The sequence below is a fragment of the Lepisma saccharinum genome, chromosome 2 (assembly GCF_977018435.1).
Source record: "Lepisma saccharinum chromosome 2, izLepSacc3.1, whole genome shotgun sequence".
Taxonomy (NCBI): Eukaryota; Metazoa; Arthropoda; class Insecta; order Zygentoma; family Lepismatidae; genus Lepisma; species Lepisma saccharinum.
Genome location: NC_139230.1, coordinates 209,166,092 through 209,188,327, shown reverse-complemented (window position 1 = coordinate 209,188,327; position 22,236 = coordinate 209,166,092). Strand labels below are relative to the sequence as shown.

Below are 22,236 nucleotides of genomic sequence, written 5' to 3'. Positions count from 1 at the left end.
CATGTAAGTACAACCCCATAAAGCTGCATAAACATAATTTCAAGCAGTTATTGTGAAGAGAAATTGACACTTGAGTGTCTTCTAAAAATGACACTTAATGGCTTTCTCTTGATACAAGAAAAACACATTAAGAAAAAATTGAAGGCACTGAAAATACTAACTTTATATATTTCAAACGTTAGCATACAATGCTCATTTTCTAAATAAAATATATTCATGGCTTAAATTCCCCTTGGAGGGCAATCTCAAGATCTGAAATGACTGTTATGCAAATATTTCAGGTCTTGAGTGAAAATTAGCATTTAATTTAACTTGCATAAACTTTCTATTTCTTACAGGTTACTTGGAATTATTACACAAGCACTAACATCAATCAAGGAAGAGTTGGTTTAGGCAGTAGGAAAGATGAAAATTACAAATATTAAGTCTTTATTTTAATAAGCTAGCTAAATATGCAGACAAGCTAATGAACATAAATTAGTCTAGATCAGGGGTAGAAAAATCCAGTGTGTCCAGTTGAAATGCTGGCTGAAATTTTAAATTCAGTTCTAAATTATTTTTTGTTATACAATGATGAGTTTGCTTGTGGAAATTTTAATTGACTTTTTCTTTTAAATAACAATTACTTCACAAGTTATTTTAATGTTTGTGTGCTTTCTGTATCCCATCCACTACTAAATCAGAATAATAAACATGCTGTTGAGTTGGTGTTTTAAGTCCACTTTATGCACAGTATGGCTAATCGGGACTGGACCTACAGTTTAAAGTGGAATCCGAACCACTTGTGCCTCCACCGGGTATCGAACCTGGGACCCCTTGATTACAAGGCAATGACGCTACCACTGCGCCATGGGGGAGGCCTAATAAACATGCATGTTACTAGTTGAACCTTATTTATGAATGTCACGCTGGTGCAAGAATTAATTGCTTTTAATCCAATACTGTATTAATTAATAAATTAAATGTTTAAAGATCACATTTCATAGCTTATCTTAGTTGGATTAATGGCTTTCTTAGCCCATATTTGCTCCCCCCCCCCCCAAAATCTGGCTCCTGATAAAAAGAGGGTAGTGCCTGAATTATTCTTTGTTTTGTCTATCCCTGGTCTAGATATATTTGCAGTTATTGCAAACAAAAGTTCAATAACTCACACAACTGCATTATTCATCCTGGTTCCAAGTGATGAGAAATTCTGGCAGCAAAAGGGAAGGGGAAATGGTAGAGCAATAGAGCACTGATTTAGTGGTTTGATTATTCAATTATTTGTTACACTAAAAAAAAAAAAATTCTTCAAAATTGATTGGGGACAACAAGTCATTTTCATTTACTTGTTAGTGACACATACGAGTTAGACTGATTGATTGATTTGTTTTATTTTACTTCGCGTTTTGTGCCTCTTGGCTAATTTGCGAAGATGGGGATGAGTGATGAAATGATGAAATTGATGAATGGACATTCACAAACAACCAAGCCCGACCGGGATTCGAACCCGGGACCCTTGGCGTCGCAGCGTGATGTGCTAACCACTCGGTCACAGGGTCGGGCTCATACGAGTTAGAATCTCAGAAACAAAAATACAGACTTTATATGTCAGATCATGAAAAATAAATTTTAGTTCATAGTGAATTTGTGTTTTAAGTCTACTTTATGCAAAGTAAGGCTATCGGGACTGGACTTACAGTTTAAAGTGGGATGTGAACCACTATGTGCCTCCGACTAGGTATCGAACCTGGGACCGTTTGATTACAAGGTGACAATGTTACCACTACACCATCAGGGAGGCCCTTAGTTCATAGTGTAACAATTTGTATCATAGCTGCCTTGATCACAATAGCATAGTAGCTAATACAGTCACTGGAAACTAGGGATTCTGGTGGGGACACAGTGTACTGGTTCAGGTTTTCCATTGTAACCTTTAAACGCTGAGATGTGAGATACATGCAACTTTTTTTCACTTTTAGAACATACTGTTAACTCAGGTAATGTTTAGAGAAACATGTTTTTAAGTGCTAGACAAGCCTTGAGGCATCCTATTAGTAACGTAATTTGATTCTGGCTATATTCGGGGGCAGGGGGAATTCCCCACCAAAAAAAAAATCATGTTTGTTTTACATGCTTGTTTTACATGCAAGTGTGCAATTCTTTCCACGAGAGTGGAACACATATCAGGCAAGATATACAAGGACCATTCTTAAGACTCATATCCTGGTGTTGCCTATGTGGGGGCCTGACAAGGTTTATATTTCATAAAAGAAGAAAAAAGTTTCTATTTTAAACTTTTGTCTGTTTTCTCTACTTGATAAATGAAAATTAGGTTTCTTCAACCATAGGTTTATAGCCTAGTCTGCACTGAAGAAAACTAGATATAAGTTATAACTCTAGCAATTGGAGTTACAGAGATATAATATTTTATTTCAAACCTTGAGCACTTTTAAACTTCCAGGTGAAAATACCCTGAGCATTCAGGCCTTATTATGTACAATGGACATCAGCATTTAAGGGTCAAACTTAAGCCAATTCTCACTGGCCTGTATGAGGGAAAAAAAAACAATTTGTTGGGCAAGCACACTGTGAGTTTGAATCATGGGAATTATGAACTTTCTGGGTTTGAATCCCAGTCAGGATATGCATGTTTCATTATGTTTCTACTCTCATCTGTTTCATCTAATCACATGGATGTACGGAAAGGAGGGGGGAGTGCAGTCCCGATGGGAAAAGTCACAGTAATTTGTGTTAATTATTACAAGAGCATTGCATGAACATGATACATTAAAAACTGAAAGGGTGGTTTTTGAAGGGCAACACTACTATGGGGAGTATGTCCTATTTTGCCCCTCCCCCCAAGGAAAAATACATTGCTTGCCCCTACCTGAAAACATACTGTGGGTGTCTATGTCTAATAATTTATTGAACAGCCACAATTTACTTTAAGTAGTGAGAAAGTGTCAAAGCAATGACTGGTCAAATAAAAGGGCCACAGAGGCATTTTCCACTTCGTAATTGATAAAATTTTGGTCCTCTTAGGAAAGAACAGAAAGGATTTGGCACTTTAAAAAGTCAATATCAGGGTCTACAATACACAATTTACCAAACACAGAGTAAAAAATTTCAGAGAAACTATTTAACCTGTATATAAAACAGTATGAAAAGATGAAGATGGAATACGGATAAGGTAAAAAACAAAGATGATTGCTATTATCAGCTTATGTATGTGATCAGAGTCACAGTTTGGTCCTCTGCAACTCTTTACATCCATTATGGATGATGATGTTCTGGACAATATATGCTTCGAAGTCACTGCGGATGATAAAAGCAGTAGCAGCAGTGAAGCAAAGCAATAGCTGCGTTTGGCGAGCCAGACAACTGCAAGATATATCTGAAAGGAAACACGTCACAATACCATTCCGGCTTAAGATTGTCTTAGCTGAATTGCTGAATGATAAAACAAGTTGCATGCTGTCTACAGATGGAAGTCAATGCAACAAATAATATACAAGCTGTAAATTGAAAAACTATGGAGAACAAATATATTTAGGAAAAAATTTAAAAATTAGCTACTATTCTCAGATAGGTGATAAATATGGTATATCCTTTTCGGTCATATTGCAACTGTCCCCAGTGTGGAGCAGTTTGTTGCAATATTTTAAATAAAAATAACTTTTCAAATGTTTCTTAACAAAATTAGTACATTAACCAATTTCTACAATCACTATAGTAACGAATAACAAACAAAATAACATCAACATTGAATAGAGTAACACAACAGAAGTTTTCTTCATTCTTTTCAGATTATGCACAAAACTAAATAACAAAATATAATTGCAATAAATGTCTTTGAATTAAAGAACTGTTGCAATATGCTTAATTAAGTTTAAGTAATTAAAAACAATTTTGAGTTCACTTTCATATTCAGTCTAATAATATTCAGAGTTCAAAATATTTACTGTGAATTTAGAGAAACGCGTTACAACGTTAGGTTGTAAAAAATAATATTAGGTTGGTCATTGTAAAGCAATTAACTCCTCTCTTTTTCCACATCAAACCAACATTTAAACATTTTCAAAGTATGATTTATGTATCTTGAATACAAAGAATGTTGTCAGACTGTGCCACATATAACTGTATTCACCCCCACAAAACTTTATCCCAAACAGCATAAATCTTGCAAGATCTTGTGCAGACGAAACAAGACAAGTTTTCCTCAACTTGCTCTGGCTGCAAGATGACTAAGCAGTCTGAATTCCCAGATGCTCTTACTCTTCAAGATGGGATGTTAACTTCCAGATGGTAAACGTGCAAGATTTGTAAGATGACTCAAAGTTGTCTGGCTCGCAGACTGGGGCTAATAGGTTCCTGTGTGAATGGTGACAATGGCCACCAAACTGAATAGAACCATCAATAATCAGATTTGTGGATCAAGTTAGTACAGTATTTGCTTTCCTCCAAATGGATTAAGAAAACAAGAAAAAATCGGAAGTATTATGAATATGAACAAATATTGCACAGTTGAAATTATTTAACTTACACTCGCTTAAAAATGTATGTAAAAAGAATAAGTACTCATACTTACGTAAGTAAAGTCAATAAAATCACAGTCAACATCTTCATATCCAACAGTCCCTACTGAGTAACTACCCTCCTGCTTGTATCTGAATTTTCCTAAGGATCGATGGAATAGGACAGTGTGGAATATGCTAGCAACGGCTTCATCAACCTGCCTTCCTTCCAATGACTGAAAAGAAAATAAATATTATTAATGGTTGCAAACTTCTTACTAGACATTGTAAGTAGTTTATGCATAATGGATATCCATAACATACCATGAAAACTGTAATGAACTGTACAGTTTTCAAATTACCAAGTTTGTCTTAATAATAATTTGATATAAAGTAAGTAAAGTTAAGCGCTCAACTGTGCTATGCACCACGCCATGAAGGCGTATAGGGGGTGTGGAGTTAGGGCCCCACACTTTCTTGATCACGGCCGAAGGTGGGGGTGATGTGATCAGCACCATGCCCCTGGCCACCTTTACCCCCCAGAGTTTCCACCAGGTACCCACTTTATATGATGCTGGGTGGGCGCCGGAGCCACTTGAACAGGTGGAAAAAATCCTGGTTCTCCTCCACCAGGGATCGAATCCGGGTCTCTCACATGGTAGTCAGGCACCCTAATGACTGAGGTACCGTGGCTCACTCATTTAATATAAAGGACATAATAAATATTAGAATGGAGTAATACATATCACGCCCCACAAACATTTTTTAAATATAAGATACAGTGAAACCTCAATTTTACGTTTTTCAGTGGACCAAGTTGTAAAAACTTCAAATACAGAAAATGTAAAATCGAGTAAATTTATTAAGATTTTACTGTGTTGGGATAATCAAGATTGAATGTATAATGTGGGAAAATGAATGTAAAATCGGGGTTACACTATATGCACACTTCTTCAATGTTAAGACTTTCATAATTGTCAACCAACCCCATTCATACATGCTAATTATCACCCAAACTTTTGCAGACCAGGTTTTGCACAAAGCTGGACATATTCCAAAACAGTTAATGATTCCCACAAAAATATGTGACCTTCTGAACTAAGTGAAATTGATTATTTTGCTACTGAATACATTAAGTAAAAAACACTAATTCAGTGTGATCTTTGTTTCATCAAGGGGTCCTGGGTTTGATTTCTGGTGGAGGTATATTGAACAGTGATTAGGATTCCACTTTACATGGTAGGTCTGGTCCCAACTACCCTATTGGAGCATAAAATGGACTTAAAACAAATTATGCTTTACAGTTGATGGGAAGTTCACACATGCAGCACAAATTTTGCTTTGTGGCAGAAGTAAAATGATCACAAGCTTTATTACAGCAATCACAGACATAACTTTCTTGCTCAAATAGCTTTCTCATGCATGTGAATAGAGAAACATGAATCTGCATATACATGATATACGAAAGGGAGGAAACATGTTATGGTATGTTACCAACATGGTGGCCATCTTGGAGTCAATTTTTTTAAAGATAACGTGGCCATGTGACACATTACAATGGGCTAGAATTTAAAAAGAAACATTCTGGCATGTTTATTCTCAACATGGCTTTATCTTTTATTTTGCTTGAACCCACAATGTATTTTATTACATGTCTCTTGATAAATATTTTCAGCAATGCAGCACATAACAGTAGAGATGGGGAGAAAGTGAATGAATGGAGCAAAGCAGTGCATGCTGCTGCAAATGTCTGGTAGCTGCAGTCATGTTTCTGCCTCCATGCAATCCCTTTCCCTCTCACATATTCATTAGTCAAGCCCTCTGGAGTCACTTCTTCTACAGAAGACTTGTTTTCGTTCATTTTCTTTGCAGACTCCTGGAGTGGAGTAAAAATAAAATGCTCCTTCAGCCAAATTACGCATTTCTTGTAGAGTATTTTTGGCCATGTTGAATGCAAGTGAAACCACCTGCAAAACATTCCTGCTTCCCTCTGCCTTACTACTAATTTTCTCTTTCTTTTGGGTGGAGGGAATGTTTCTGCATTAAGTATGAAATATATTAATATCGAATTACTATGAGGGCTGTAGCCTAAGTCATGGAAACTATATTTTTTTTCAAAGTTAAATGGGGGTACCACAATATAATCATATATCCCGGAGAATGTAACACCCATAGTATGTGGACACGTCACTAGATGGCAGTGTGATGAATGGTTATTGTACAGAGGGCAGAGGTAATTTTTGCTTGCTTCTCTATCCTATACCTGATTCACATGATCTGCATTGTTCATACATTCCACAATATTACACACTCCCCCTTCCTTTTGCATATTTCAGATTTCTGTGCTGGTCCCGCATTCTCGCGAAAAAAAAAATACTTGCCATGACTTATGCCCCAGCCCACATAGATGTCTCAAAAAATAATTAAAAACCTTTTTTTATTCACACTAAGTATGCAAACAATTCCATGAACGCACACGGTGTGTGAAAGTCGGGCCTTACACATTCTCTGCCATACTGCAGGTGATGTGGTCTCAGAAATAGCAAAAATTGATATGTGTGCTGAAACACAAACAGCTAGAATAATAAACAGAAATTATTACAAATCTATGTAGGCTTTCTTGGACTACTAATATATTAAGGTAGCAATTAGAAAAGAACTTTTGATTATTAAGGTAGCAGTTAGAAAAGAACTCTTGAAAGTAGTTGAGCAACCATAGCTGGTCCACTAACTTTACATGGAATGGTCAAGTAATAAGATCAATATTCATACTACACACAGTGGTGAATTCAGTGTGTTCATGCAGAATTTTCATCTTATAGAGTCTTATCATCCTGTCATTAAGGTGCCTGGCTACCAAGCGAGAGACCTGGCTTCGATTCCTGGCGGGGGCACAACCGGGATTTTTTCCACATGTTAAACCAGCTCCGGTGATGACCCAGTGTTGTATAAAGTGGGTATCTAAAGAAAACTCTGGGGGAAAGGCAGCCAGAGGCATGGTGCTGATCACATCACCACCACCTTCGGCCATGATCAAGAAAGTGTGGGGCCCTAACTCCACCCCACCCCCTATATGCAAGCTTCATGGCATGGTGAAAAGCACAGGGGAACACTTTACTTTACTTATCATCCTGAAAATTAAGCAAAATTTTAAATTTTCTTGCACCAGTACCATGTGAAAAAAAATTAAAAGCTTTGCATAGCCATTTCACCATTCCAGAGTAATTCTTTGCATATTTTAAAACAAAACTACAGTAAATGTATGTTGTGTGAACAAAACTTAATTGTTATCATGTTCAACCATTCATAGTGGTGAGTATGGGAATTTGCTAAGCCATAGTAATGCTGTGAATTATATGGCACAGGTTGCATTTAAAATTCAGAAAAATATTTATTGTGCATTACAGAGAAATAAATGCATGAAAATGTGGTGAAACAATATGTGGCCCAATTTCCGATTGTTTAATTCTGATTTCATCATGGTATGCAGACATTTTTTTAATGGTTCAATTTCTAGTATTGTCTGTTAACACATACATTGGAGTTTTAGTGATTGCTTACTGCGTGTTTGCTTGAGAATGGTTTCTCACTTCTGTATACTCGTACATGGTTCTTGCAACCAGCCATTTGTTTACTGTCATCTTGGTTACGGACTGCTGCTACCATCTAATTCACATGTGTGGGGTTCGAAGGGATTTTGTACTTAAGTTAGGTAAATCAGGTTTAGGGCTCTTAGCATTAAAATAACATCTCTAAATGCTTTTGTGATTAGGTTAGGCAGGCCAGGTTTAGAGCTTTTAGCATTTTAATAATTTCCCTAAATGCTTTCGACATCTCATCATGTTGGTGTTGGTCTCAATCACGACACCCCTCCGAGCCATGTGTCGGTAGTAGCATGTAGAATGTTTTGTCAATGAGAAGCAAAGATGTTGGTGTAAGGTACCTTTTACATCTTATTTTGCCAATAAATAGGACTTTTTTGGAACTGCAAACGCTGCTAGTTACTATCAGAAATATTCAAATTTACTATCACAATCATTTCCACTACTCTGCAGTATTTTATCTTCCTTCTATGAACGAAAAATGTGTCTATGGGAAGCACGGAAGCTTGCATAAGGTACTTTTTACTTCATTTCTTCAATGATAATTTGCATTTTTTGAAACTTCAAGGTAACGGTTCCAATTGTTTGATGATTTTCTTTCAAATTCTCCAGCAGAAAGACTAATTATCGTAGAATTTTGGCAATAAATAAATGTGTCCGAAGAATAGTAAACAAGTACCAAAATAAATATATATAGATAAGGTGCACAATATATGTATATATTTTGTCTTCCAGAATATGATGGAAGAGCACCAGGTATCAGTTTTGATTGTTTAATGAATTTTCCAAATTCTCTTATCAGAAATACTAATTATCGTAGAATTTTTGCAATGATTGTCACACAAAATTTGAACCTTCCTCAAAGTAATGAGCACTGTTTGGATTTTTAAAAAAAATACTTATGTTGGGAAGGGAAAAATTACCTTATGGAAGCATGTGCACTTCCCATGAACAAGGCATTCTCCATTGATAGAAGTAACAGTAAGTATCATAGACTAGTGGGAATGAATGTAGAAGTAATTTGGAACCTTCCTGAAACTAATCAGCACAGCTTTCATTCCTAAAAAATCCAATTTATGAGCAAAAATAAGATGTTAGAGGTACCTTGCGCAAAACTCACAGTTTCGCATGCATGGCACATTCCACAGAGTACTACCATTATTCCCTCTTCCTGAATGTTCGCAGGAGGCTTGAAGGGATTTTAATGATAAGAGAACCAAACATGACCCACCTAATCAAACTATGACATCATTTACTGAACAGAATCACCAAATATTTTGGCCATGATCAGTAGCAGAAAGTATTTAGGGATAATATTTTAATGCTAAGAGAACTAAACCTGACCTGCTAACCTAACTATGAAAGCAAAGCATTTATTGAAAAAAATTTCAAACATTTTGGAGGCAAATAAAAATTACACACCTGAACAGCACACGGTAAATGAACAGATTCTGTGAACCAACACTGGAAACACCTTCATACCTCACACCTGTGACCTAGGTAGGAAGGGCAGTTCATAATTAAGACGATAATAAACAAATGGCTGTTGGTAAGTACAGAATTATATATATGTATATGGAAGTGAAAAACCACTGTCAATGAAACATGAAGTAAATAATCGCTAAAACTCCACAGTATGTGTTAACAGACATAAATCGAAATCAAACCATGTAAAAAATGCATACGTAGCATGATGAAATTGAAAAAAAAAAAAAAAAAAAAAAGAACTTGGGCTGAGAACCAGACAAGAAAAAAATATTCAATTACTTGAAGCATTGTATGCTAATGTATGCGGAAAGGGGGATATTGAATCTAACATCGACAACTCTAATGAAGATCCAGACTTTGTACCTACAGATAAAGGAGAGTCTGATGGCAATTTCAAGCCAGACCCAGGTTTATTTGCAATTCGTATGGTTAAAAGTGCCTCCTTGATGGCATAGTGATAATGTCATCACCTTCTAATCAAGGCATCCTGGGTTAGATACCTGGTGGAGGCACATTGCACAGTGATTCAGATCCCACTTTAAACTGTAGGTCCTGTCCAGATTAGCCTATCTGTGCATAAAGTCGACTTAAAACAACAATTCATTAAGGAAATGGAGACCAACAAAGGGGAAAGTACCACCAAAGAAGAAGAAGGAAATTGAAGAAGAAAACAGTAACGGTTCCGATTGTTTTATGATTTTTTTCTCAAATTCTCCTAGAAGAAAAGACTAATTATCCAAGAATTTTGGCAATCATTGTCACACAAAATTTGAACCTTCCTTAAAGTAATGAGCTCCGTTCGGATTCGAAAAAGTTATTTATGTTGAAAAAAAACAACTTAAAAATCACATTACACATGCAGGCATGCTTCCCATGGACAAGGTATTCTTCGTTGACAAGCAATAATAAGTATCGTAGACTTGCGGGAATGAATGTAGAAGTAAATCGGAACCTAAGTAGAATGCATGATAACAGTTAGTTTTATCGGAGACACTTTTCTTCAAATTTACAGGAGAAACTACTTACGGAAATCAGTTTCTGTAGCATTGTCAAAGTTCTTCGAGGTATTTTCTTTCATCTTTCAATCTATTTCAGCTGGAAATCAATTCCCGTTGCTTCGATTTAAGCGAAAATGTAACCATGCCATTTTTTAACTGTTTGCCTAACCTAACTGAACCTAACCTTCTGTGAATGGTCCGTGGGGCTATCCGTGAATGGTTTGTGGGGCTCACACCATGATGTGAGTTCTGTAACACTTCGAGAAATGGCTTATTTTAGTGTAAAAAATGTTTCTAATCATGTGAAAACCTTAATGGCACCTTCAAATATGTTCCACAATACACAATTGGTAAGTACGAACCATACGAAACACAAAATATCCGATTTTAAAGTGTCTCCGATATAACGAACTGATACCAAATGCATTTAGGGACTTTATTTTGATGCTAAGAGAACCAAACCTGACCTGCCTAACCTAATCATGAAAGACTATATTCAACAAAATCTTGAGTAATCGCTAAATCTCTGCAGTATGTGTTAACAGTCGTAAATCAAAACCGAACCCTGTAAAAATTGCATTTGTAGCATGATGAAATCGAAATAAAACAAAAGGAACTTGGGCCGAAATGTTGTTCACACTGCTAAGTTTCGGGTCCAATTTCCATTTGTTCTATTGCAATTTTTTCATGATATGTAAGCATTTTTTACATGGTTCGATATCGATTTACGTTTTTCAACACATACTGAGGACTTTTAGCAATTGCTTACTACGTTTCCTTGGCATGGATTTCTCACTTCCATATACTTGTATATAATTCTGTACTTACCAACAACCATTCGTTTACTATCGTCTTGATTTATGAACTGTCTCTCCTACCTAGGTCACATGTGTGAGGTATGAAGGTGTTTTCCATATTGGTTCACGGAATCCGTTTACCATGCGGTGTTTCCGCAAAAATGTTTGAAGTTGTTTAATAAATGCTTTCGTAGTTAGGGTACTACTTTACTATACCTGAGACACCTGGGAATCATTTCTTTCGCACTTTTTTACATTGCCAATGTACTATTCTGCATTCCGGAACACTTATTTAGGTGAAATAATTGAATTTGTTAGGAAAGTAATGTATATTTCTTACATTTACGAGTACTTACTGTTCTTGTTTATTTCCACACACAACATGGCGATAGCTTACCGTTGATCGTTCCTTGAGCCAGAAAAACCATTGACGATAGCCCCATGAACCATCACGGGGACAAGGTATGCCTACTAGGTTAGGTTAGGCCTGTTAGGTTTGGTTCCATTAGCACTCCTTTCGTTCAATTTAGCATATACGGACAATACGAGAGTGTATTGTGCTCTCATGCAGGAAGCAAATGGCGGCAGCTGCAATAGCACGTCGGAAATAGATTTTCGTACAAAACCACATGCATTTGCATTAAAATGAATCAAAATTACATTCCCAAACATCACCAACGCTACAGAAAATGATTTGCGTAAGTACTTTCTCCTGTAAATTTGAAGAAATCTGTCTCAGGTATAGTAAAGTGTTACCGTAGTTAGATTAGGCAGGTCAGATTTAGTTCCCTTAGCATTAAAATAATATCCCTAATGATTTCTACCATATATGCTTTCGTACTTAGGTTAGGTGGGTCAGGTCTAGTTTGCTTAGCATTTTAACAATAATGCTACTTACTTTTTCTGGTTAGATTAGGCGAGCGTTCATACTTGCATAATTTTTTTTTAAGTTGTTTTTTTCAACAAATATTTTTTTTCGCAACCTAAACAGTGCTCATTACTTTAAGGAAGGTTCAAATTTCATGCGACAATGATTGCCAAACTTCTGCGATAATTAGTCTTTCTGCTAGGAGAATTTGAAAAATCATACAACAATCGGAACAGTTTCCAAACTTCGTTTTGGATATTATTTTATTTCCAATTTATATTATTTTCCATATGATTTGTATGTGCTTTAAAGGTAGAAATCCCTGATATGATTATTATCTTTAAAAATCCTCTAAGAAAGAAACCATCCCCAAAAGTAATTTAAAATATAACAAGGCAGTTAAAATGCTCATAATGTAGCATTTTGTGGAATACATATTCATCTACAGGTTTATTTCTGCTTGTTATTTAGGAACAAAATTGTACAGGATTGTAAATTTGAGGCATTTTTAGCGATAAGCCCATAGTAAATGGTGCTCATTAATTGAAAGTAATTAAAAGCAGGGTTAATTAAAGGTAACTTAAAACGGGTTTAGTTACATCGTGCATTTTCATTAATATGTTGAAATTATAATCGATTATTACGCTACATGCAAAAGCATTATATGAAAAGATCACAAGAAATGTCGTGCGGTGTATTTTTATTATATTTTGTACCAAGAAACATTATGTTCGAGTATGAAATACGGGGTAAAATTCTGTTTCGAACCAAGCATGTTAGTGACGTCGTTTTCGAAGGTAGTATAACGTTTACTTACCAATTCAAATACCTGAGATCTTGCGTTCATTGTCGATGTCTCCCGCCAATGTAGTACATTTGTTATTCATGACTCTAATTTTTTAAATATTGTTGTTACACTATATTATTTTCAAGGATTGTTTCTCCACAAAGGAGAGAACAACCGCACTTCGCCCCATATTTGTTTCACATCGGATGGGGAGAAGCCCTTAGATCTTCAATTGTTTCGTATTTACGAAAACAGAACAAATGAAAATCAAAGCCATAATCACAAACGTAGTATTTGTCTTTCTCACTGATTAATGTGTAGTGCCTAATCCTTTTCTAATGCTAATGAAAACGTTTGAGAAACATAAATACGTGAAACCAAAGTACAAAGAAGCCCATAATTACATTTTTTGGAAATTCGGATGCGTCTAGTTTTGAGTCAGTAGGTAAATATTTCAAGGAACCACTACTAGCATATAATATTGTCAATATTTATTCTAAGGGATTTCTAAAAAAAAAATATGAAAATTGTTGAGCTTGTATTATGTAGATTGTACAAACATCTAGTTATAGAATATGTGAACATGTTGCGACATTCGTAAGTTGAAGACAATATTCTGGAGTTCATTACCCTAACCACGGACACTTCTGTTGCAAATATTTGCGCATTGAAATGAATCTTACATTTCTTTGAAAGAATCTCAGGTATATTCATATTGGCTATATTTTAATTTGAGCATCTTTTGCTTTTAAAATGGATGGCATATATTATTTTAAAAAAATGACACGCAGACAAATCTCTTACCTTGACGAGGTATGTCTGTATCTGATATTCCATGGCAATAGATTATTAATTATTATAGGAAGTAGCGTAAAACTCCGGAAAATAAAATGATATTGTGAACATCCTCTATGAAGGTCAAAATAATAAAGTTGTAAACGTTGTGTTATCCCCAATCTACAGATCTTCTGGGGCTTGTAAAGTTCTATGTAAGGAACTGATAATATTGGATTGTCTTTTGTCCTTCAGAATAGAATAGAAAAATCTACTATTTCTGCTAAATGAAGTTCAGCCTTTGGTGGTTTCACTACTTAACTCGGAGGATTTATGCAAGAGAAATTCTGCATGTTACTAACGAAACTAACTGATTGACCCAAGTGCCCATTATGTAATTACGATATCATCATGGTATACAGGCATTGTGTATATGAATCTAATTCTATACATGTCTATGAGCACATACTGAACAGGTTTTGAAGCCGGCCCCTGTGGCAGAATGGTTAGCATGTCACCCTACTATGCCAGGGATCTCAGGTTCAAATCCCAGCCTGCACATGGATTTTTGTGAGTGTCCATTCATCAATTTCATCACTCATCTTTGCAGATTAACCAAAAGTGGCACAAAAAGTGAAGTAAAATAAAGCAAATCAATCAATGAACAGGTTTCCTGATTTTTTTTTTTTTTTTTAATGACTGTTTTGGAGCGAATTTACAATACCGGCCTTGTAACCATGAATCTGCATTTAAAATTTGGCGGTCACATCTAGAAATTGCAAAATAAGCCGAAATAAGTGGGTCCGCGAACGGAGTAAACACCCTTGATTTATGAAGAAAACAACTATTTTTTGCAATTATTAGCGTTTCAGAACTATGTTTATGATGACCCTGAATTTAGCTATGCTTCCCCAACATAACCTTACCATCAATGGTTCGTGGGGCAAACATTTTTCCCACCTTATGCAAGACACCATTTTCTCAGACAGTGTAACGAATGGGGAACTTCACTTGTTCACATCATCAAACATGGTTACCATATTAGTGTATCAACAATCATAGCGGTAATATCTGCACGTAATTTTGCAATTTCTAGACATGACCGCCAATTTTTAACTGCAGATTCGTGATCACGAGGCCAAAATTAGTGAGTATGCAGAATTTGAAAGCAATCTGAGATAATTCCGGTATTGTAAATTTATACCACTGTTTTTCATCCTGTTATGTGCTTATGATAGCTTATGCACCTACATGCTTATGGTGTTAACTCTTCATATTTCATATGTTTTAAGTTGTGCTAGTTTGTTTAGCCTAACATGATTTCCATTACCTGATATATGTTATTCTGTGGGCAGTGGTTACAAGGTTAGGCAGTTAGGTTCAGTCTTTCTGAAAATGAATATTTTTTTTCCTAATGAGTTCTTAAGTTCATGCAATTTCACATTAATCAGTACTGTACGTACATGCCACTAAGAATATTTACACAGTATTTCTGAAGGATCTATGTATTTATTACCAACAATACATATAGCCAAATGATGGCTGGTTTTTGAGAGGGTCATGCTTAACAGTTTCTGTTTCATGTCATGATGTGAAAAAGGCAAGAACTTGCAGAGAATATGAAATTTTTTGTATACATTCTCCGGAACACTTTAACTTATATTTCACATACCCGCGGTGGCTCAGTCGGTAACGCATCTGACTACCATGCTCAAGGTCCCGGGTTCGATCCCTGGCCGGTTCAAATCCGGGAACTTTTCTAACGTTGGAAGCGGCCCCGGCTCCCACCCAGCGTCGAATGACATGGGTACCTGGGGGAAACCCTGGGGGGTAAAGGCGGTCAGGGGCGTGATGCTGATCACATCACCCCCACTCATGACCGGATCAAGAAAGTGTGGGGCGTTACCCCCACACCCCCTATACGCCTTCATGGCGTGGTGCTATGCACAGGGGAGCACTTACACTTTTTTTTTTACCTTTACCCAATACTTCAGAAAATAACATATTACCAGTTTCATGTATCGGAGACTCATTAAAATCGGATATTTTGTGTTTCGCATTTTTCGTACTTACCAATTGTGTATTGCGGAACATAGTTCAAGGTGCCATTATGCTTTTTACATGAAAACCAACACTTTTTCTACTAAAAATGAGCCATTTTTCTAAGTGCTACCGAATGCATGTCACGGTAACATATCACTTGCTTTGCGAATGATAACGCTTCTTTTTTTTTCAAATATCAGTGTTTACAATTCTATTATGCAAGAAAATGGCTATGTTCCACGAATTATTGGGTTTTTGAAATTATACTTTCAAGTCACAAAACATGCACAGTTAGGCAGGTTAGGTTAGGTGAACATAGTAAAAATTGAGAGATTAACTTACCATACGTCACATCCAGGACATGCCATTTTCACGTAAAAAAAGGGCACGTTTGGAATGTCATGCCCAGACAGGGATTTGAACTCTAAACACCTGGCATCGTACCACACTGTGATATCCACTCAGTCATGGATGTCAGCTGATGTAAATATAATACTGTTTATTGATGTTATACGTTGGGTTTTAAAGCAGCAAACATTTATTTGCAGCTACAATGTGTAAAGCTGCAAATATCAACAATGTTAAAAATTACTTTGTCTGTCTAGTTTCGGTATGAAAATTTTCAGGCTCATTGTTTGATATCAACATTGTTCACCATTTCTTTTATTCAAAAGTTTCCAACACAACACATGACAAATATACATCAGGTTTTAATCCTACTTTCAAGGACCAAATTGTTATGCACATCCTGTGAAGAGTCCCATCCTTTGGCTTAAAAAGAAGGGGGGAGGGATAATTTTGTATCGTTTTCTGTAAACAAGGAACAAGTTCGGAGCTAGATGTCAAGAATGAATGGCAAGGGGTTGACCAACACTTCCAACCCCTTTGCACACAGAAAATGACAATTTGGTTCTCCATGAAAATATGATCCTTAACCCTTTGTGGGTTGCACGAGAAAAGTTACGTCGATGGTTGAGCACGGGTTTTTAAAATGTGCCAAATTAATGGTCTAAAATGCCAAATCTTCAATTATTATGATTAGATCTTTTCTTTCAACAGTTGACATTCTATAAAACTATAAAAATTGAAATTCTATAAAATTATATAAAGGTACCTACTCTTCGTTAATCGGCCACAGAACAGCATATCGGATTTTCAGTAAAAACTAGGTAAGCCTATAGCCACGCATGGATTCAGACAGCAAGGGGCTTCAATGAACCCTCACTAGCAGCTTGAATATCTTACTAACACGGTAAACAAAATCTTGGTGTAAAAGAGGAAGGTCAGAATCTTGGCTAGACAGAGGGAGAATTTTGAGAAAACAATCGTTGATAAATTATGATGTTAAAATCACACATGCGGAATGAGAGACTATGCATGACCAAGGCAGGATTAATGGGTTAGCTTTTTTATTTACTTGTTTAAGTGATGCAAGGAGCTGGAAAATGGTTGTAAAAACTAGTACTAGTTCCTCACTGAATTTTTTTCATTAGATATAATTGTAATTTGGTTGTTTCATTTAGTTTTTTTTCTTCAATTTGTTTTACTATGGTTCTTGAAAGTGCATATTTTGACCGATATTCTACAAACATTATTGAGAAGAAAATATTTGGGGATTTTTTTTTTCTCATTAGCCCTATCAATTTTTATCTATACTCTGTGTATTCCAATAGGTCTTTGACTTCTGGTGCTCATCTTCTAAGCACTAAACTGGGCTACATGTCATTTGCAACCAGGCCAAAGACTGCTACTGGACCGTGAGCATTACACATTCCCATCAGCGATCAAGCTTCAGTCCAGTCAAGCTCCGCTCGGCTCCCACTCTTTCCAGTTGATCATGAGTGGTGCATGATTGGAGCAAACCTTGACCAGACCGATAGGTGTGAATGCTTCTATTTAAAAATCATTCAAAAATATTTCACCAGAGCGTGACCTGAGCATTACTCAATCGTAGATGTGAATGAAGCCTTAGTGTTACCTCCTCTTACATAGTGTCCCATTTTGATATATCTGTATTTATTGTAAAGACATATGCTTGAATTTGCAATTTATTACATAAATACTTTGACTTGCACAGTATCAGCTATTGCATTACTTAATGAATCTCTTTTCTCATTTCAGAAACAAAGAGTTTTTTGACGAAGATTAACACCAACTGGAAATGGAATGGAATTTCTCTCATTAACATGCACCACAGTAGATACCTTCATCCTTCAAGGCTCCAAAAAGTCTATTAGCCATGAACCTCAGCATGGTGGTAGTCCAATGTTTTTTTCACTGGTAGTGAGCTTGTGTGTATTAGGAGTACTGTATGTAGTTGTTCCTGACATAGATTTGCCTGACGATGACGTTGTTTTAGCAGTTGTAGGTCTTCTGATAAATTGCATCTTATTCCTTGCTCTTGTCACATCGCAGAATATGTCGCAGAGTTTGCACCAAACTTCTGACTTCACACGCGTGTTTCTGTAAACAAGATGGAACTTTTGTTGGTAATTTATGATAAATCATGATTCTTCTTGGTATGACTGGATTGTATATTGCTTTAATAGTAACTATATGTGGACTGGCTGTAATATTTTTAGCTGTTCCTGATCTGATGGAGAACGATCTGTGGTTTGTGGCATTCTTAGATTTGCTAGCTAATTGGGTACTAGTGTGGGAACTCACAAGCTTCTGTCACTTCATTGAAGGGTTAAGAAATCGAAGTATTCTTGGAAAGGAAGTTGGCATAATTAGAATATAATTTATTTAATGTTAGTGACCTACAAGGGAAATGTTTGCTCAATAATCTGGTGGACAGTTCTTGTTTGTATGTAAAATATTACTGTTTACCTCTTTTGTTTGCTCTCTTGTGATCGATCATAATGGTGGCTACCATGGAACACAAACATTATTTCGCAGATATTGCTTCATGCTCATCCAATTTTTCTGCAAATATTTCTGATATTGAGAAACCTCTTTGCGAGAGAGAGGCATTGAGTTGCTCTCCTAATGCCCAGGAAGTATGTGAAAGAAGTACATTTTTAGAAAATGTAGAAGAAGGTGATGTTGAAGACGTGGTTGTCCGTTCCTTGTCGATGAGTGCCAACGTGGCAAATGCTGTCAAAGATGAAGTTAAGCATTTAATACGTGTAAATCCACTTAGTGTCAATATGGGTCATTGTGACGAGGGTTGTAACACTGAGGACCCTGCTGCTGAAGTGAATGAAGCTGACTTACAAGCTACCCTTCCCGCCAATGAAACAAACGATTCTGCAATTGCTGCTCCTCTAAATACATGCTCCCACATACTTCCTCGTAAGGAAAATATTATTTGTGGTGTGGTTCTTTCAAAATGGGATGATATCATTGGTCCACAAACTGTACATGCATGGTTGCAAGACCTACGGGAGCACCCTGGCAATGTTAAATCGAAAGCAAATAAGGTTGGAGATTATAAAGGTACAAATGCAAAGTATAAGCTGAGGCCAGTAAAAGAGCGTGACAATAAACCTAGTACAAGTAGCTCAGCAATTAAATGTGGAAGTTTCAGTTGCACTCACGGGAATGAAAATGAATCTGCATTGAGCAAAGCTGTGAAGTATGTAACATGCCATACTGTTAATTGTGCAAGTGTTAATTTTTCCGGCGGATCAACTGTTTCAGGAACTTGTGATGAAAGTACCATGTTCTTTGCAGTTCCTGACTTAAATATGTTAGCACTGTCAGTGTTATTTCTTATTGACTTAGAACTGAGTATACCGTACTCATTAGCAGTTATAGTGGACTATAAACATTATGATTATTTTCTCCGTGTCCGAAGTTTGTGTCTGCATTGGCTAAGAAGACTGGCATCCAGATTACATATTCTTTTAGTAAAGGTAAGTTTTCTTCTGGAAAGGGTAAATATACGAGGGTCATTCAGAAAGTAAAGAATGTTTCGTGGTGCAAATCTATTTATTTATAATATTGCAGAAACAGAATATACATGTTTTGTTATGTCCTTGGACATTGAGGCACTTTGTCATACCTCAACACCAGTTTATCTATTCCCTCCACATTTCATGTGTGTATTGGTATCGACATCGGTATCGGTGAGAGTATTGGTATTGGTTCAAAGTGGTATCATCTCAGCCCTTACTGAACACAGAGAACAAATTATGGTCTGCAACGAAATATCTGCACAGGCTGTATGCGCAAACATTCTTAATTTCCCAAATGGCCTACATAAAATGTTTATTATAAAACAATGAATAATTATTAATTTCTGTACTGCCACTAATACATTATGTGTAGGATTCTATTTTGACATCAGCAGTTCAGCAGATGGTACTAGCCCCATCTAGTTGGCTGCAGTTTTTGACAGTCCTTGCAGTGCAGGTGTATCCAGTGTCAGAGTGGTGCAAGGGAATTATGTTCAACCAACTAGATGGAAAGAGATGTTCATGTTCAGAAGATTCAACAAATGCCTGTCTGCTGCTTTAAACGGTCATTTGATTAGTTAACATGCTCCACGTGACCATACACCACAAATACACCGGTCTGGAAGGTAGTGCAGACACCAAATACACTACTTGACTCCAAATCAACGAACTAGATGACTCGGTGTTGCACCGTGCAACCAACTAGATGCTTGGGTGCAAAGAGAGTCAAAGTGGGTCAAAAAGTGCAGCGAACTAGATGGGGCTACTGAAATATTGACATAGTTGTATATTCTTGGAATTCTTTAATGTCAATGTGAGCCACACTTCAGAAGCATCAAATTACTAATTACTGGCATTATTAAGTATATTTTCAGTGTACTGTACTTGCCGTACAGTTATTGTCATCATTCATTGAGCCTTGAATTATCTCATTAAAAACATTCCTCAATTTGTTTATGCAGAGCTATTAAAACAGTGTGAAACTACAGTGGAACCCTGATATTTACTTTCAATGGATTTTCTTGCAGTATACCCTCACTCTTCATGATTGAAAAAAAAATAAATTAACTTGGTCCATTGAAAAGCGTAATATCAAGGTTCTACTGTATATGCTCCTAGTTACTTTATTCAACTAAAGTGTTATTAATATATTGTTTGTTGGACCATTTCCAGTCTATTTCATCAAATTCAGAATTCCTAGTAGACAAGAAGATTAATGATTGGATTTTAGACGTGTGCAACATGATGATTTTAGCCAGAACTTCAGGATTGGAGAAGATTTCTATGGAATGCTGTGAAGACATTCTAAACCATTCACTTATAGAACGTGCCTTGACATCTCATTTGCAAACATTTGGGTGCACATTGGTCATGGGCACCTCATCTGATGAAATTAATGCTGTAAGTTTGACTGTTTATTGTGATGATAATAGTTGAATAGTTGATAATGTTAATTTTTCAAACTGATTGAAAAGAAGGGTAGATTCAGAATATATATTGAATTCCTTGTCTCTTTAGATTGGTATGAGGCAGTGTTATCAAGCTCTGTTGTCTTTTCACAGAACCATATGGTACTTGACTAATCTCCAGCTTTAAAACTCCACCTTCCCTAATCTGCACATTCACAGTCACATGAGTAATTTTACCCTCCACACAAAGGGAACCTGATATACGTACTCATTTATTACATTTATAGTGGAATTTTATTGAGAAATATCTACTGTCATCAACCATAAATAAGCAGCACAACTCCTTCACCCCATACCATTCACAGCCTCAACACTACTGTCAGGTTAACAATTTTAGATACTCGAGTTTGGACTCCAATTAAAAATCAACCAGTAGACCTACATAAAAACGAGTTACAACAAAATTTAGCTTATTCAATTCTGCATTAATCTATGCTAACCAATTTTTTTTTTTTTGAGTATGCCTTATATTTTTTATCGTGGAGAGAACAAAAAAAGTCATTTTTTTGTCTTGCAAACGATCGCTCCCTTTGAAATTCTATAAATAAAAAAATGGATGGTCCGATCATGATGAATTTTTTTTACTGTGCAGGTAGAAAGGTTTTAAACACAATTCGTAATTTTCAGATTTTTAAAAATTGTCAAAAAAAAACGTTCTTATCAATTTTGCGAAACACCTTTTTCTTAGTATTAGGTGGTCCTTCAAACACAATATTGGTATTGTTTTGAAGCTCTCTGCATCTGTTTTTAAGATCCATTATCATTGTCAATTCACATTGCGAAAACTATTTTATACAGATTTTTATTCAATGGAGTAAAGATGTACTTGGAACGTGGTAACACTGCACACAGCGATGTCCATTGATTAAAAATCTGTATAAAATCAGTTTTGCAAGTTGAATTGACAATGATAATGAATTTTAAAAACAGATGCAAAGAGCTTCAAAACAAGATCAATATTGTATTTGTAGGACCACCCAACACTAAGAAAAAGGTGTTTCACAAAATTGAT

The 22,236-nt window shown here is 36.1% G+C and overlaps 2 protein-coding genes across 3 annotated transcripts in view; one reads left to right on the top strand and one right to left on the bottom strand.

The window, feature by feature from the left end:
• Window positions 1–13,267, bottom strand: part of Atg101 (autophagy-related protein 101) — a 40,200-nt gene extending 26,933 nt beyond the window's left edge. The window contains exons 1-2 of the mRNA XM_083117929.1: window positions 13,067–13,267; window positions 4,571–4,732 (exon numbers count right to left, since the gene is read on the bottom strand). Coding sequence (XP_082974055.1) covers window positions 4,571–4,732; window positions 13,067–13,096 — 192 coding nt within the window. The 5' untranslated portion in view covers window positions 13,097–13,267. The remainder of the gene's footprint in view (window positions 1–4,570; window positions 4,733–13,066) is intronic.
• Window position 13,268: 1 nt separating this feature from the next.
• The window catches only part of LOC145984288 (uncharacterized), a 36,900-nt gene continuing 27,932 nt past the window's right edge, over window positions 13,269–22,236 (top strand). Inside the window, exons 1-3 of one of the 2 annotated variants that reach the window (XM_083117928.1) lie at window positions 13,269–13,477; window positions 17,975–19,713; window positions 20,929–21,156. In XM_083117928.1, coding sequence (XP_082974054.1) covers window positions 18,718–19,713; window positions 20,929–21,156 — 1,224 coding nt within the window. In that variant the 5' untranslated portion in view covers window positions 13,269–13,477; window positions 17,975–18,717. Of the gene's footprint in view, window positions 13,482–17,974; window positions 19,714–20,928; window positions 21,157–22,236 lie in introns of both variants that reach the window. The other variant, XM_083117927.1, reaches the window with a different exon arrangement.